Source organism: Cheilinus undulatus, linkage group 13 (genome assembly GCF_018320785.1).
Source record: "Cheilinus undulatus linkage group 13, ASM1832078v1, whole genome shotgun sequence".
Taxonomy (NCBI): domain Eukaryota; kingdom Metazoa; phylum Chordata; class Actinopteri; order Labriformes; family Labridae; genus Cheilinus; species Cheilinus undulatus.
In genome coordinates this window covers 13,648,051-13,665,732 of record NC_054877.1, presented here as the reverse complement: position 1 = coordinate 13,665,732, position 17,682 = coordinate 13,648,051, and the positions used below count along the sequence as shown (strand labels likewise).

The window sequence follows — 17,682 nt, the reverse complement described above, 5'->3', positions numbered from 1 at the left end:
AAGCAGTGGTGGGTTAAGAAGAGGGGCTGAGGGGGTCAATCTCATAAGTAAGCAATGGACATTAAGCTGAATGACCTTGTGCATTGACACACAAACCCCCAAGTTATTACTGAGTTATTAAGCTCATCCTTAAGTCAGAATGGAAATTTGCAAAAAAGTTTGAAGAAATGAAGCTCAGCATTAGGTCACGCAGACAATGGTGGTCATACGCCTAGCCATGATCGGTTTACAGTCAGCTGATCCCAAATATTGCCTCCCAGCTCCCACAGCCAATCACAGCTCTTTCCCTCAACACAGTAGTGTATCTCAATAGGATTCACTTCTCACTTATTTGTGCTTGCATTAATCTGGATGCACCATGCTGCTGCTTCTTCCTCTACCCCAGCCTCCTCCTTTATAGCATAAAGCTTGTTGCACCTTCATATTCAGATTCACAAGCAAGGGTTGAGCATGAGGCCCAATGACCTTGACCTTTGACCTATGATTTGCCAAGTCTAGTCAGTTCATTCTTGAGTATAAGCGGACTTTTATAACCTGACACGCCAGAATGATAAATGTCTAATTGACAGCGTCTGGGAAAGGGCAGAGCCTTTGAAAAAAACTTGGAGGGTGATTGGATGAATGTCCTGTCTGTCACACCATTATGGGCCAATCAGAGCAACCAAACTTGTGACGTAGCCGCTACCGAAGGAGTAAACTCCATAGAGAACTGCATAACGCGAACCATGTTGACTGTAGACATTGACAGTACACGACTTTTGTTGTTTTTGAAAAGAAAAAAACTCACTGCTGTTCTTTGTTCTTCTTTTAACGAAGAAATGTCGTCAAGTTCTGATAAAACTGGCACTTTAGCAGCTTACGGCACGACTCTGCCACGCCTGAAAGTACTGCTGCTGTGGCTGCTGAAAAGACTTAAGAAAATGGCCATTAATATTTTTGCTGTGTAATTTTTAGCACTTAAACTACCTTAAATACTTTAAAATATTGAATCTACAAAGCCTAACAGCTGGCATTCGACACTGAAGTCTGATCATCCAGCTCACTTTTACTACTCTTTATTCAGCATTTCTTCTTTTCTTTCTGTATAGATTGGCGTGTAGTAACAGCACCTTAGACTGGGAGGATCCTGCCGTCTCCCCCGAGCTCAGCAACATCCTCCAAAGTCAAGAGTGGAACCAGAGGAACCCATCTCCATCCTGCATGTGCAGCACCAGCGAGAAGCTCACCATGATGCCCGTCTGCCCCGCTGGAGCTGGAGGTCTTCCTCCTCGACAGCGGATAGAGGCCTCTGGAGACACCATGCTGGACTTAACCGACAGGAACATCTCTGACTACCTGGTGAAAACATACCCCAGTCTCATCAGAGCCAGGTGAGATTTGATGTGCCGTATGATGATAAAGGAGAGGAAATAAAGGAGAAATATTGTCGTAGATAGCAAATAAAATCTGTTTTAATATTTTCTGTTTCATTCACAGTTTGAAGAGCAAATACTGGGTGAATGAACAAAGGTAATAGATTGCACTTACCTTAAAGAAATCTATTTTTTATCTCTACTTCTGTAGTAACCATGGAAACTAAGCAGAAATCTTTCCTCAGATATGGCGGTCTATCAATGGGAGGACAGCTTCCCATCCTCGATGTCAACCCCCTGAACATCCAGAATGTTTTCCATCAGCTGGGACGAATGTTCAACATCACAGGGGTACTCACTGTTTTTGATTTTCTTTGTGTGTTAGAGCAGTGTGTTAGGTTTTTAAACCTGTTATAATGAGCTTTGTCTTTCCAGGGTCACTACTCTGGACTTGCGCTCAGGGAGATTGGTCCTTTTTTACGTTACATGGAGAGTGAATTCAATGTAAAGGTTTGTGTGAGATTTAGGAGACTTTTTCCACATAAAGCAGAAATAATGTGCAAACACTTACTACTTTCCTTTTAAATTTCAGCCCTTTATAGATTCAGAACATATCAGAAATGCTCATTTTGAGTGCCTGCTTTAACAGCTTTACTTAGCACTTGAAGTAATGGTTTATTAAAAATGAAGGTCAGACTGCTCATATTCATGTTGTAGGTCAGGATTTAAATGACTGTATCATAAAGTGGTTTGGTTTTTACTGCTGCTCTCTTCTGTCAGGTTTGGTACAACAACAAAGGCTGGCACGCCATGGTTGCTTTCATGAATGTGGCCAACAACGCCATCCTACGTGCTTTTCTACCTCAGTCTGCAAAACCTGTTGAGTTTGGTATCACAGCTATCAACCATCCTCTGAATCTCACCAAAGAGCAGCTCTCGGAAGTCACAGTGTGAGTGTATCTTTGGATTTATTAAACATGTTTTTGACTCTTTTGTGTGCAGATTCAAATGTAAAACTTAATCAAGCTGCATTTAATATGAAAAAACAAGAGAGAGACGGATGACTGTAAAATAAAACAAAGGCGTAATACAGAAAAGATAACTCTCAGTAGGATAATTTTAGGTACATGAGAACTGGATTTTCAAATTTTCTCCTCATAGGAGTCATGTAAATTTTTCATGTTGTTTCATCAAGACAGCATTTTAATACTAGCTCAGCAGTTTTTAAATAAAGAAACTGAAAAAAACTCTTTGAGAAAGTTTACATTTAAGCATAAAGTTGAAATGACAAGATGAAGTCAAGATTTTGAAAGTAAGGTTGAAATTTTTAGGATAAATTTGAGATTTTGAGGATAAAGTTTCAAGATGAAAGCAAAAATTCAAGAAAAAGTTGGAATTTGGGGAATAAAGTTGAAGCTGATTCCTATCAAAGTCAGCAAATCTCAGACAACCAATCTGATTTTGGGCTAAAAAAGGAAGAATCTCTTGGTTGTTAAATAAAGAATCTGTATATGTAATTTCACATGTTCATCGATGTATTGTGTTTATAGAAACAGTCAAGATTTGTTGTGTGTTACTGTCCTAAATACTTTTTACTTGGGATAAGTATTAGCTGTGGACCGCTTAAATTCGTTTATTTGCTCCGTGACATCAGTGTTTGGTGAGGTGCATTTGCACGGGACAAACAAAGTCAATGTAAACAAATTTACTGACGTTTCTGAGGGAAAACATGAAGGCGCTGCTTTACAGCAGCATTGGAAATACGTGATGAATTTTTCTTTCTTTTCGTTTATTTTATTGGTGAGAAATAACAAAACAAGATATGCAAGTGAACATGAGGGATAGTGAGAGATAAAGAGGGTGAGAAAAAGAAAAAAAGTATATTTATTAATAATGAAAATAATAAAAAAAAATATATACTACTACTACTTCTACTACTACTACTACTACTAATAATAATAATACAAAAATAAATAAATAAAACTACATCAAGGTACACATAGTTTAGACAGCAGCACAGACTACTGGAGGCTTATAGCAGAGATTTTCAGAAGGATAGCTTGTGAAATTTGACAGTTATGGTCATCAGTATGTGGCGTTTTATGCAGAGAAAAATTATCATGATAAAAATGATAATAATAAATTAAAAAAAATATTATTATTATTATTATTATTATTATTATTATTACTATTATAGCAGCTGCAGTCAAAATTGAAGGAAGAAGGAGAAGAATTAACACCTGTGAAATGAGTGGAGGAGAAATAAAAGAGAAAATATACTATTACTGTACAAGGTAAAGAAAAAATATTTCTAAAGTCCATACAAAAATTTGATGTAGTGCTCACTGTGTTTGCAGGTGACCTTGCCCTCATGTATCTTACATTCTATAAACCAGAGTTTCCAAGAGACATCATGTGCCAGAGTGTTCCTTTGTGGATTTTATAATTCCAAGTCTAGAACGTACAGCTCAGACTTTACCTGCCTCTTCCTCCAGGTTGACTACCTCAGTCGATGCCGTGGTGGCGATCTGTGTTATTTTTGCCATGTCCTTCATCCCTGCCAGCTTCGTCCTCTACCTCATCCAGGAGCGCGTGACCAAGGCCAAACACCTGCAGTTTGTGAGCGGGGTCAGCCCTTTGGTTTACTGGGTGGCCAACTTCTTCTGGGATATGGTGAGTCAGGGATGAAATGAGAGTAAATATAGTTAAAAGTGATAAAAGATTTCTTGTTTTTAGAAGAGTGTGAGCAAAAATGGATTTAAACAGATGGCAGGTTGGTAAATGTGAACTCATTAAACTCAATAATCTCATTTTCTGGGAGTGAATGAGGATGTGTCAGAATGAGCAGCATACATTTGTTTTTTTTCTGCATGCAGGCATTAATTTTTCTAATTGTTCTCTTTCTCCCTAGATGAACTACTCTCTCAGCACAGCGATGGTGGTCGGGATTTTCGTGGCTTTTGACAAAAAGTGTTACACATCACCTACAAATCTGCCAGCACTTGTGATACTTCTTTTACTTTATGGGTAAGAGTTTCCTTTGTTTGATGTACTCAACTTAGTTTTGCTATTAAAAACAAACCACAAATGATTCAAACAACATGTTAATCAATAAGGAAATCAATAGAGAGGATCAAAATGTTTTACTTCTAATAATGAAAGGTGAAAAAAATTTACATGACTGATCTCTGGAACTGAAATAGTTGTCTCTTCTGCGTTCCCTCTCATACAGGTGGTCTGTGACACCCATGATGTATCCCATGTCCTACATATTCAGCATCCCCAGTACTGCGTACGTCTCGCTCTCCTGCATTAACCTGTTCATAGGCATCAACACCAGCGCCATCACCTTCATACTGGAGCTCTTTGAGAACAATCGGGTGAGGATGCACAGAATATTGTTGGAGAAAATCTCACTGTTTAACACAGGACAATTCACTAACTGTTTAAAGACTCAGCCTTCACTCCATAGTCTGCATTCTTTCACCTGGTTGGTATATAAAGATGGACAGCATCACAGCTCTGCAAAAGTGAAGTTTTCTCAAACATGGTTTCTTTCTTTACAATAAGTTCATACAATCCTGATTTTCCCCCCAAATGTTAATTTGATTAGAAAAGTTTAGTTTTGGGGGATATTTGGTGCTGTAGAAAGGGGCAAAGGGCCATTAGTAATTTCAACCCCAATCCCCAAAAATTTGGGGTGCTTTGTAAAATGTAAATAAAAACAGAATGTAATAAATCTCATAAACCCATTTTTTATTTGCAACAAAACAAAAACAACATATCAGACTTTGAAATTGACGCATTTTACATTCCATGAAAAAATATTACCTCATTTTGAATCTGATGGCAGCAAAACATCTCAAAAAGTAGGGACAGCGCCATGTTTACCATTGCGTAGCATCCCTTCTTCTCTTAAAACAGTCTGTAGACATCGGAAGTGAAGAGACCAGTTTCTGGAGTTTTGGGAGAGGAATGTTGTCCCATTCTTGTCTGATGTAGGATTCTAGCTTGTCTACAGTCCTCAGTCTTCTTTTTGTTTTTATGCTGCACCAGATGTTTTCTATTGGTTAAAGGTCTGAACTGCAGGCAGGCCAGTTCAACACCCAGACTCTGCTACTGCAAGAATGCTGCTGTGATGGATGCAGCATATGGTTTAGCATTTTGGATGGGAGCATATGTTGCTCTAAAACTTCTATCTACTTTGCAGCATTGATAGTAGGGCTGGGCATTGTTAAGAACCTCACGATTCAATTTGATTTTGACTTAAACGCTTCAATGTCGATTCAGTAAGAAGTAGAAATACACAAATAACCTGTTGACAGTTTGTTAATAATTATTTTTGAGCAATAAAACATCTGAAAATAAAAAATTTGCACAATAATAACTTCTTTGTGCATATGGAGTACAAAAGTAAAAAACATGACAGTTCTTTATAAACACTGAAAAAATGAAGTGCATGTAAACTCAAATAATATTTCTTTCCTCTTGGAAATTGTGATAAACCTCACATAACATGGTTATGGTTTGTTGTTGTTTGGTCGAGTGCGGCCTCCGTCCATACAACGTGAATCACATGCACAGTGACCCCCACTGGCCAGGAGGTGAATCGATTCAGAGGATTTGCTGAATCAGTATTGAATTGGGGTGGGGGAAATATTGCGATGCATCGATTAATCGATATTTTTACCCACCCCTAATTGATAGTGCCTTTACAGATGTGTAAACCGCCCACGCCATAGGGCACTAATGCAATCCCATACCATCAGAGATGCAGGCTTTTGAACTGGACTGATAACAAGCTGGACGGTCCCTATCCTCTTCAGTCTAGTCCCCGTGGTTTCCGGAAAGATTTTCAAATTGTGATTCATCTGACCACAGAATAGTTTTCAATTTTACCCCCTTTGGCCCAGAGAAGACAGCTGTGATTCTGGATTGTGTTCACATATGGCTTCTTCTGTGCATGTTACATCCTTAACTTGCATTTGTGGATGTTATGGCAATTTCTGGAAGTGTTCCTGAGCCCATGCAGTGATTATTAGTGCAGAATCGTGCCTGTTTTCAATGCAGTGTTGCCCGAGGGCCTTAAGATCACAAGCATTCAATATTGACCTTTGACCTTAAGATTTCTCCAGTTTCTCAGAATCTTTTGATATTCTGTATTGTAGATGGTGGGATATTCGAAGTCTTGGCAATTTTAAGATAGGAAACATTTTTCTGAAATTGTTCCATCACTTTTTGGATGCATCTTATTGCAGACTGGTTGCCCATCTTTACTTCTGAGAGACTCTGCTCCTTTTACACCTGAACATGTTACTGACTAATCAACCTAATTACACGCAAAGAATTTATCCGCCAATTTTCAGTTTTACATATTTCAATTACATGACAAATTTCCATCCAATTGAATTAAGTAATTCTAACATAAACAGTTAAATACCTCTAATGTAATGAAATTTAATAAAACAAATGTAGCTCATAGAATTTACTTAAATTGGGTTTATATAATTTCTTTGAATAAATTCTATGTGATTCAAATATGTTGATGTACCCACAACCATGGGTGTGACTGTCAGTGCATCTGTTGACACCTGCAGGCAACGTTTCCATCATGTCTTCATCAAGTGGCAAAGCCAATGCTTTACCTCATAGTGTGTCCACCCCACCAGGGAGGGAGTAATCCACTGATCTGGATCACCGTCTGGTTCCAGTAATGTTTTTAAAGGAATCTGCACTGTTGCGAGATAGGGCTAATGGTGGAAGTTGGTGTTTTCTGAGTGCTTTTCTGCTTACATATAGTGGCAAGCAGTGATGAGGAAAGACTCCCAGACAAGTTCTGTGACTTTGACAAGCTCTTGCACAGAAAACACGAGCAGCTATTATATATTCTGCACCACACATACAGTCACATACAAACAGGGTGCTCTGCAACATTGAATCCCTCACTCATGGTGTCACACTTCAAAAAACACTTCTCACTAAAAACATCAACTAATAGACTAAACATGCATAATAACAACTTTGCAATGAACGTGAACATTATAAAAAATTATGCATGTCAAGGCCATTGAACTTGTCTGGGAGCCATTCCTCATCACTGCTTGCCACAATATGAAACTAAAAGCCACTCAGAAAACACATACTTTCACCATTTGCCCTATTTTGTGATAGTGAAGAGTCTTTCATAAACATTACTGCATTCAGACAGTGGTCTGGATAAGCCGATTACTTCCTCCTTGGCGGGGTGGAGACACACGGTGAGGCAAGGTATCAGCTTTGTCACTTGTGGAAGCCATGTTGAAGCATTGCCTGCCGGTGCCAACAGATGCACTGACAGTCTCACCAGTGGTTTTTGGAAAATTTTGAAATAGCCCTTCCCCTTAAAGAATTAAACATACTAAGTTATCTCAGCTTAACGTGATCATTGCATTGCATCTTTCAGCTGAATAGTACAAACAACTAATCTGATTTAGTGATGTCAATGTTTTTTGACAAAACACGGAGGAATAAGTAATGATTGCTAAAAAGTTTAAGTATCAAGTAAATGCTGGCTGGGAGAGACAAAAATTCCAAACAAGGAGTCAACATTCCTCCAAAGAAACAACAACTATTCTTGTTCTTTGGTCTCACCTGCAGACCACAATACAACATTACAGATGCATACTGCCACCTACTGACCAAACCTTTATGTAAACAAATCTCAATGGTTTTATGTGTTTCATATGAATTCACTCAAACTTAGAAAGAATCACATTGGTTTTATCTATTTAGAACAACTAAAGGTTGGAAATATGTTAAATTGAGTAAAACCAAGTAAATTTGTATATGTAATACCTATGACAGTCAAAAATCATTTTTTGAGTGTAGTTGCAAAATGTTCCTCCATCTTTTTTTCATTAGTGCCTCTTTCTTTTGCAGCCTTTTGTTGCCCTGTCCCTACTTTTTTGAGATGTGTTGCTGCCATCAAACTTCAACTGAGCTAATACTTTTCATGAAATCGGAAAATGCCTCAGCTTAAAAATCTGATATGATAAGTTCTAACGTGAGGAAAATATTGGTTTATAAGATTTGCAAGTCATTGCATTTTGTTTTAACCACATTTTGCACAGTGCCCCAACTTTTTGGGGATTATTAGAAAAACAGAATGCAAACAATTAAAAAAACATATCCATGATTGGCAGCTTTGTTGACATATGTAGCCCCTGTGGTGCGTTGTTCACTGGATTAGCAGAGCTAAAGAGGAAGACGAAATCTAACAAGCACAAACAGCGTTATTAGAATTTCTGAACTGCTGGTGTTTGTTTCAAACTGGGGTATTTTACTTCACTTTTGTGCAGCATGAGGAGGTAGAGATGCATCACCCATCTTTATTACAGTCTATGCTTTTCCTTAAAAGGTAGATTTCTTTAGGTATTAGTGCTCCTTCACATTCCAGCTTATATTGAGTGTACTCATATTAAAGATACTAGAACTCTTAACACCTCATCTGTGAGGTAGTGGTTCGGCCCTTTGTTTTATAAATACGTAACTTTAAGCAGTATTGAATTTTTGCCTCTTCAAAGCAGCTGAAAAAGATTTAGTCACTTTGTCTTGTAATGAATAAATCTATTAGCACTTTGAGCAGACACTGGGCATGATTAGGGATCATTAAGATACATTTTTTCAGATTGGCTGTTAACTGGAAGTCCAATACTGGCTCTAATTCTGCTCTATAGCTGGCCAACTTTGAAGGGGAAGAAAATGCTCTGCAGCTGCAAAACACATCGTTATGCTGACTTGCCAGTTGCAGACTATGATGTGAAACATTCTCTTATGCATTTACTGGTCTTGTTTGCAGGAGCTGTTTTTGTTCAGCTGCATGATAATTCAGGACATTTCATAGAATAAAATGCACATGTTGTGTGGGACCAAATGTTGCTGACATGATGATATTCAGGACAATACTGAGCTCCAGTTATGAGTAACAGGATTAATCCTGTTATACTGATTGCTTACAACGCACATAGTTGTATTGTTGAAAACCCTGCAGCCAGTTAAAAATGACTTCTATCTGCATGTCTGTGTGATGTCAGTCTCTGCTGATGTTTAATGAGTGGCTGAAGAAAGGCCTGCTGGTTCTCCCTCACTTCTGCCTGGGTCGAGGGCTCATCGACATGGCCATGAACCAGGCTGTTACTGACGTCTACGCCAGATTTGGTACGAATTATTTTCATGGCTGTGTTTCAATCATTTAAGGCTCATTTTGCAGAAAAATAACAATGTATAGATGGTGTATGTTTGATGTTAGTTGCAGCTCATCTGGATTCAAACTTAACTGCAAACTAAAAACCAATAGAGGTTTTGAGTTCTTGCTGTTGTGTCTTTCTGTGAAATTGAAAATCCTGACCTTGAACTGGCTGCGCAGAGGATTCAAATTGAGTAAAACCCTGTCTCTGTTTTCAGGTGAGGAGTTCACGCAGGATCCTTTCCGGTGGGACTTTGTGGGGAAAAATATTGCCTTCATGGCTGTGGAAGGATTTGTGTACTTTATTCTCAATCTTCTGATCCAGTACCGCTTCTTCCTGGACCACTGGTGAGCCCAGCAGTGTCTTCACATTTCAGTTGAAACTTCAACCAGGAAAAACTAAAACGCTTCTATCGATGTTAAAAGTGAACTGACTCTTGATTTGATGTTTTCGCATCCTTCAGGTTATCAGAGAAAAAAGAAAGTCCAATACAAGATGAGGACGTTGACGTTGCAGCAGAGAGGCGGAGGATTTATGAAGGAGGCAGTACCACGGACATCCTGCAGATCAGAGACCTCTCGAAGGTATTTCATGTGCTTCAGACCACCATTACCTTATTATAAGTAACGATCATTTAAGTCAAGCCTCATCTCTATTCATCCTTTCGTCATTAAAAGTTGCCAGATAGAAAAACACAAAAAAATCAAAACTGAAAGAACGGCACAGTTGGATTTGAAGTCCTATTAAAGCTACTGTTAGGAACTTTTGGTTTGTGTTGATTCTGGCACCCCCTGTGGACAAAGAGGAATCTAATATATCTTTACTGATTGTGTTGCATATAGGTGTAGGTAGTATTTTCTATCTCCTCCTGCTGTCTTTTAGCAATCATATATCACTTTAAGACTCTGTGAGGTGAAATCCAAAGTTTTTGTCTTGACACGCTAGATATATTAGAATATGGTTGCTGTAAACATGTGAAAACACTGAGATCTACATGTGACAGAATTCTGGATTTAGACTGTTTTTAGAATCTACTGGCTACAGTGGTCTATGGATCATTTAAAGCATCATCACAGAGATTTGAGCTAGAAAACGGACTTTGTCTCTTCTCTGGCACAGAGCCAGGCAGCTGCACTCTGATCATAAGGTCAACACTCAGATTGAAACATTTTTTAAATCTGAGAGGATTGTATTTCTCCTGAGTGAGGCTTCAGCTCAGTCAACAGACACGCCCACACCATCCTGGAGCAGGTTTTACTGGCTCATTTTTCATGATTTTGAAGCTTAATTTTATCAACTTAAAGATGCTTTTTGCGACTAAAATTTGATTTAGGGGTTCATAACACTGTTACCTGTCATACAACAAAACTAAAAACTGATTCATTTTCACTTTACAGAGTCTTTAATGTGAATCTAAAATGTAACAAAAGCTGTTTTGTCTCACTGACACTGACCTAATGAGCTTAGGAGCATTTAGGACTCCTGAATCCTAAAGAAGTTTTCAGAGGTGCTGGAGATGATGTATGCTTTGTTGTAAAGATGCATTACCATTATGGGCTGTATCTTGAAAATGTCTTTAAAAAACTCCTTAAAAGGACTTGATATTATCAGCAACATTTCGACTACAAATGCTAAAAGGATTGACAACAAGCAACACAACCAGAGCAGACAAAATAACTTACTAAAAGGCCAATTTTTACACGTATTTTATTTGGTTAGTTTAAAAAGAAAGAAAAACTAAAGCATATGATGTGGCAAAAGTGCTGGTAAAATATTAATTAAATGCTCTAGAAAGAATGGTATTCTGTATTTGTTCAGTCTTTCTCAAGAGGGATCGGACTATATTTTGTTTTAGACACACAGTATGTATAAATTCTGCCCTCAGGGGGCTCTTAATCAAAGTATCAACAAATGATGTCGAGTAGAGACTCAGCTGCCCCCTCTCCACCATTTCTTTCTGTTTTTTTTTTTAAATACCTTTATTAGAGAGAAAGAACAACTGATAGAGTTGGAAACCTGGGAGAAAAAGAGTGAGGAGTGACAGACTGGGTTGCCCATTTTGAGGACAACAGGCTCTTTATTTGAGGTGCACAGGAAGAGTGCACTAGAGTACCAACACCTTGTAATATTCCCTTTTTCACATTTAACCCAGCAGTGCTCAAGTCTTTCAGCAAGTGAAGAAGTGCTTCCTTTTTGCTTTTTTAGCCTAATAAACAAGAAACACTCTAAGTAATGCACAGTATTGGGTTTTTGATGGGACCCGATATGGGGACATTTACAAATTAGAAAAGCACACGGAGAGCGCAGACCTCTGCCATTAGCCCTATCTCCCAATTGTAAAAAACCCTTTAAATAATTCCTGGATCCAGACAGTGATCCGGATCACTCCCAAAATCTAATCAGTTTTTCCTTATGCCATTTCTGACATTTCCTGAAAATTTCATCAAAATCCGTCCATGACTTTTTGAGCTATGTTCCTAACAAACTAACAAAACAAACAAGCTAACAAACCCTGCCGATCGCATAACCTCCTTGGTGGAGGTAATAAAACCACTGTTTACAGCAGATCTACAGCATGTCTTAGCTGTAAATATCAGCTGAAATCTTGATATCTGCTGATACCAATACTCTGCTGATAATATTGTGCATCCCTCTTCAAATCAGAATACAGTGGTTGAATTATTTGTGCATATTATGGTGTAGATAATCCTTTCTTCAAGCCTTAAAAAGGGTCAGTGATTAATTTTCTATCAATTGATAAAGCCAGCTTAAACTTCCTCAAAGCCACAGTATTTTTTAATGTAGTTTCACACAGCAGACTTAGATAAACATGAAAGATATGCGAAGATTAAAGCATATTTGTAATTGAGAACAATTAAAAACTTGCTACAAATAATGTGTGTTGGAAGATTAATGCTGATAATAAAGGATGTGGCATGTCTGATGATTTTAAGCTCTAAATTTCTGGTTTTGTTGTGAAAATATCTGCGCAAATGCATTCTTTAATGTTTGCCTCTTTTCTCTGCACAGACCTATGTGGGCAGGAAGAGGGCAGCTGTGGACCGGATTTGTGTCGGTGTTCCTGCAGGAGAGGTAGAGTCACTGAGTTTCTTTACATTGAGAGCTACTACTGCCTGTTTTCTTCTGTTTCCTCTTTCTATGATTGCTCATAGTTTGTTTGAGACAAAGACAGTATTAATTTATTATGATCAGGAAGTAGCTCTATATTAAGTCTCATTTCTGTTTCAGCGTACTCGTATTCTTTAGACATAAATTTCTGTACAAGGACACATGTAATAATTTCAGGAGGTTTAATAGAATAGCTTATTGTCTGTAATCCTCCGTATTTCAGCTGACTATGTCCTTGTATCTTGACACTGATTGTCTCTTATCCTGTTAGTGCTTCGGTCTCCTGGGAGTTAATGGAGCTGGAAAGACGACGACCTTCAAAATGCTGACTGGTGACACCGATGTCAGCTCCGGGGAGGCGACTGTGGCTGGATACAGGTACATAAAGATCAGTAAAAAGCGCCCTCGCTCCGTAGAACAGGAGCTCTGCTCAGGGCGGTATTTGTAAAATAAAAACTTTGCTTTTGGTTTTATCCTGCGTGCAGTTCCAGATGGGAGATGACCAGAGACAGTCCAGTGAGTTAGAAAGTTTAATCGCAGGAAGGTCAAGCTGACAATAATCTGTTTGATGATGCCATCTGAATATCAAATCTAGCCGTGGTCTTCTCTGAAAAGTCAAAAATGAATGGATGTCTGGTGGGATTTGTTGTGAAAGTTTTATCTCTTAAAAGAAGTTATTCTTCCACATATCTTTTAGACTGATAAGCCTAGCTGAATGCATTTCACTATTGTTGGGAACTACACCTTTATAAACACCTGAAGAATATAAGCCTGTATTAGCAGGTGCTTTAAGCAAATACTTCAATATGTACTTGTGACCCTTCCTCAGAACTTACAGATTTAGTGTGGATGCTTTTCAACCAAATATTTGATCTTTTATTTTCATTTGGATTTGTTGAATAAAAGGAAGTATATAACTAGATATCAGGATATGCAGTACTTCATTAAAATAAAGTTGTTTTGAGGAAGAGGTTGTTGTAAAAAAGTTTTTTCTTTAAAAACTTCTCATGTAGAGTCTGAATGTTGACAGAAAAATGTTTAAGAAAAATGTTCAAGCACTTATAGGTCAGCAACTTTTTTTGTAGGAGTTATAAATTAAAGTTATAAATCCAGACATTCCAGAGGAACCAAACAAAATAGTTGTGCCATTATGCAGTGATTCTCAAATTTTGGTGACTTTGAAACCATTTTATCACTTTTTCCCGACAATTCTGCCAATTTTACTTCATTTTTTCCACTAAAAACAAATTTTTGTCAGTTTTAAACCTTTTCCACCACTTTTTTTCTGCCCGTTTTTGCCACTTCTAAACCTGTTCTTGCCACTTTCCACCACTATTGCCTCTGTTGATCCATTTTTGCTACTATTTAACACTTTATATGCCTTTTTACACCCATTTTTGCCCATTTTAACCACGTTTCACTATTTGTTATACCCTTTTTTTCCAGTTTAAACTAATTTGGCATCCAGTTTCACCAAATTTCCCACCAGTTTTTGCCATGTATTAATCCCTTTTTCCCACTTGTTATGCCAGGTTTTGCCACTTTAACCCATTTTTGCCTTTTTTGTCACGTGTATCCAATTTTTGCCACTTCTAACCCATTTCTGCTACTTTTAAAATCCCATCACCACCTTTTCTACCAATTTTGGCCATTTATTCCATTTCAGCCATTTTTTACCCATTTTAATTCTGTGTTTTAAGAAAAAGGCTTTACATTTCTAATGCTATTTACTATGCTACAAAAGAATAAGAAATATTTGTTTATTTGATAAGAGTTGTTTATCATTTAGGCAAAATACAATATATGGACATCACAGCTTAACTTTACAGTTGACCATGATTTTGCTGACCTCCATGGTCCCCCAGTTTGGCTGGGCCCCAGAGAGCTCTCCCCTTTATCTCTCTCTTATAGGAAGCCTTGTCTGCACATGACTATTACTGATTGTGTATGGCTGTGTTCAACCATCTTCAGGTACAGTGGGGGTCCCCGGTCTCTGGCACCTTTATTTTGGGGGTTGTTGGTTGAAAAGGTTGAGAACAACTGATGTACTGCATATAGAAATAAGACTAGTACAGTAAAATCAGCCACCTCCACATGCCATATAACCTTTACACACACAAGTGACTGGACCCTACACGCTCCCACACATAGGTCAAACATGGCCTGCAACAGAATCAATTTGTTTTCACTGAGTTTTTATCGGTTTGGTTACCAAAAATATCTGTAAAATCCAGTAAACAACCACCAGCTACAAAATATGGAAAGAATTTGTTAGAAAAGATGTAACTGTATGTTTTATTGCATAAAAAATACAGGCAGTCCCTTAATAACACCGCAGAAATGCTGCAGACTGTGTTTGGAAATAAATGAAAATCATATTTTTTGGAAATGCACAAAAATGGAAGAGTACAGGGATGATGTGTGGTTAGAGATTGTTTTCCAATTATATATATATTTTTTCATACCACTCAAGTGAGTTTTAGTCTTTTCTCTTCAGGCAATCAAAAAGTGACAAACACACACACACAAAAATTGGACACAAACATCAGCAGCACAGAGTAACAGGTATCAGAAACCATTTGATATAGATTTAAAATAAATTACTATTGATAGTTAAGAACTCTAATAAAGCCGCATCCCCATATTTCTTTGTTTTGACAGTTAATCTTTGCTTTAGATAGCATGTTGCTTGTATTTTTCCAGTTTTTCCTACAATCTCGGCTTTTTTAAAAAGGCCTTTCAGGGCTAACCCAAATTGTGCCTTTGGTAGTCTCGTTAGAGGACTTGATTTGTCTCCAGGAAGGCAAAACCATGGTTTTCTAGGCCAGTGGTTCCTGTTGTGGGAAGCCTTCGCAGAAAAACAAATATATATTCTATCAATTATTGTAAAAATATATTCTGAAAATTTGTTCAATTTATAATAAAACAATAGCAAATAACTTTGTGCTTAAATGTAAGCAATGTGCTCCTTTAAATGTACATTTGTACATGATGCATTGTGCAGCATCATATGTTATAACCACCTCCAGGGTCAGTGGGGTCCCTGGTCTCTTGCAATGTTACTTTGGGGGTCACAGTTAGAAAAGTTTGGGAACCCCTGTTCAAGGCAACCACTACTGAGTTACCCCACCGTTCAGGACCTAAATGGGGAGACCAGTTGGCAATCTCACAATAGAAGTAAAAATGTACCGGTGGTGCTTTCACATTTCCAACACTCATTGTTCTCAGTTAGATTAAGCATTTTAATGATTTCACAATGTGTAAACTAACTATTACTGTTCCTTCAGGCCAACCCATATTATTGACAGCACTCTCCCAGACCTTTAGCTCAAACTCAGCATCCAGTACTCTTGACTAGATCATCCTCAAGCGTTCACTTTTTCCATACAGAGAGGCGTGGAAAGTAACTAATTACATTTACTCTACTGTAATTATGTTGCTTTTATGTACTTGTACTTTGTAAGTTACATTTTCAAATCAGTAATTTTACCTTACTTCAGTACAGTGCGTCTAAAAAGTATTCACCCCCTTGGATGTTTTACACTTTTATTGATTTTATAAATCAATCGGGATCAATATAATTTGGCTTTTTACAAAAAAACATCTTTTACGTCAAAGTGAAAACATTTTAATTCACTGCTAAAGACTGTCTTTCAGGATTTTCCTATATTTTGCAGCGTTCATTTTACCCTCTACCTTTACAAGCCTTCCAGGGCTGGCTGCTGAGAAGCATCCCCACAGCATGATGCTGCCACCACTGTTCTTCACAGTGGGGATGGTGTGTTTGTGGTGTTGTGCGGTGTTTGGTGCCTGCCAAACATAGTGTCTTGTCTGATGGTCAAAAAGCACCACTGTGGTCTCATCAGACCAAAGAACTTTCTTCCACTTGACCGTGGAGTCTCCCACATGCCTTTTGGTGAACTCTAGAGAAGATTTAACACGTTTTCTTCAACAGTGGCTTTCTCTTTGCCACTCTACCATAAAGCTATGACAGTATTCAAAGTCTCTCCCATCTCAGCTGCTGAAGCTTTTAAGTCCTTCCAAGTAGTCATGATGATCTCTCTCACTAGTCTCCTTCTTCCACAGTCACCCAGTTTGTGAGGACGGCCTGATCTATAGACAGATTTACACATGGGCCATATTCCTCTCATTTCTTGATGATGGGTTTAACTGAACTCTGGGAGATTTTCAGTGACTTGGAAATGTATAGTTTTCAGTAACCTTTTCTCTGAGTTGCTTGGAGTGTTCTTTGTCTTCATGGTGGAATAGTTGCCAGGGATACTGATGAACCAGTGACTGGACCTTCGATACATCATCACTTGAATATTCCTGAATATTTCCGACTGCGTTTACACTCTGGCTCACTCTGACTTCCTGCTGAAATTTTAGAAGGCGCTGGCAGGAAATACATTCTGGATACAGACAGGGTGAAAAGTTCTGCTGTCTTAGCCCAGACATGCAGCCCACCCAGAAAACTTTGGTACATTTTCAGTAGTTTTGTTAAAGAGTGAAACACCATTAATGTCTTTTTTGTGTGTTGTGATTGAGACGAATCATCTTCCTGTCAGCTCAGTATGACATGTTTTAAATAATGACTTTATCAGTCTTACCCACAGAGAACAGTTTAATGTTTTGTTTTTCTTTCTCGGTTATTTGCTCCATTGGTTCATGTCAGTGATTGGCACCTCATGTGTGTTTTTGTCTTCTTGTTACAGCATCCTGACAGAGATCCTGGATGTGCACCAAAACATGGGCTACTGCCCTCAGTTTGACGCCATTGATGAGCTCCTAACCGGCAGGGAGCATCTGTACCTGTACGCTCGTCTCAGAGGGGTACCGGAGTCTGAGATCCCCAGAGTGAGTAGCTCTCCTGCTGCTTCTCAACATCTTTTTCCTGCCTAAGGAGGTTTTATTCTGAAAGGGAAACTACTATTAAACTCAGCTCTGCACACAGAGCTAAACGTCTGTTTGTTAAT

At 38.3% G+C, this 17,682-nt stretch overlaps 1 protein-coding gene across 1 annotated transcript in view; it reads left to right on the top strand.

Moving 5' to 3' along the window:
- LOC121520046 (retinal-specific phospholipid-transporting ATPase ABCA4-like) overlaps nt 1-17,682 on the top strand; it is an 82,866-nt gene that overhangs the window by 58,104 nt on the left and 7,080 nt on the right. The window contains exons 32-45 of the mRNA XM_041803271.1: nt 1,089-1,370; nt 1,477-1,509; nt 1,598-1,703; nt 1,788-1,862; nt 2,133-2,302; nt 3,848-4,025; nt 4,264-4,379; nt 4,585-4,732; nt 9,425-9,548; nt 9,795-9,924; nt 10,041-10,161; nt 12,608-12,670; nt 12,978-13,084; nt 17,422-17,563. Of these exons, the coding sequence (XP_041659205.1) occupies nt 1,089-1,370; nt 1,477-1,509; nt 1,598-1,703; nt 1,788-1,862; nt 2,133-2,302; nt 3,848-4,025; nt 4,264-4,379; nt 4,585-4,732; nt 9,425-9,548; nt 9,795-9,924; nt 10,041-10,161; nt 12,608-12,670; nt 12,978-13,084; nt 17,422-17,563 (1,795 nt within the window). The remainder of the gene's footprint in view (nt 1-1,088; nt 1,371-1,476; nt 1,510-1,597; nt 1,704-1,787; nt 1,863-2,132; nt 2,303-3,847; nt 4,026-4,263; nt 4,380-4,584; nt 4,733-9,424; nt 9,549-9,794; nt 9,925-10,040; nt 10,162-12,607; nt 12,671-12,977; nt 13,085-17,421; nt 17,564-17,682) is intronic.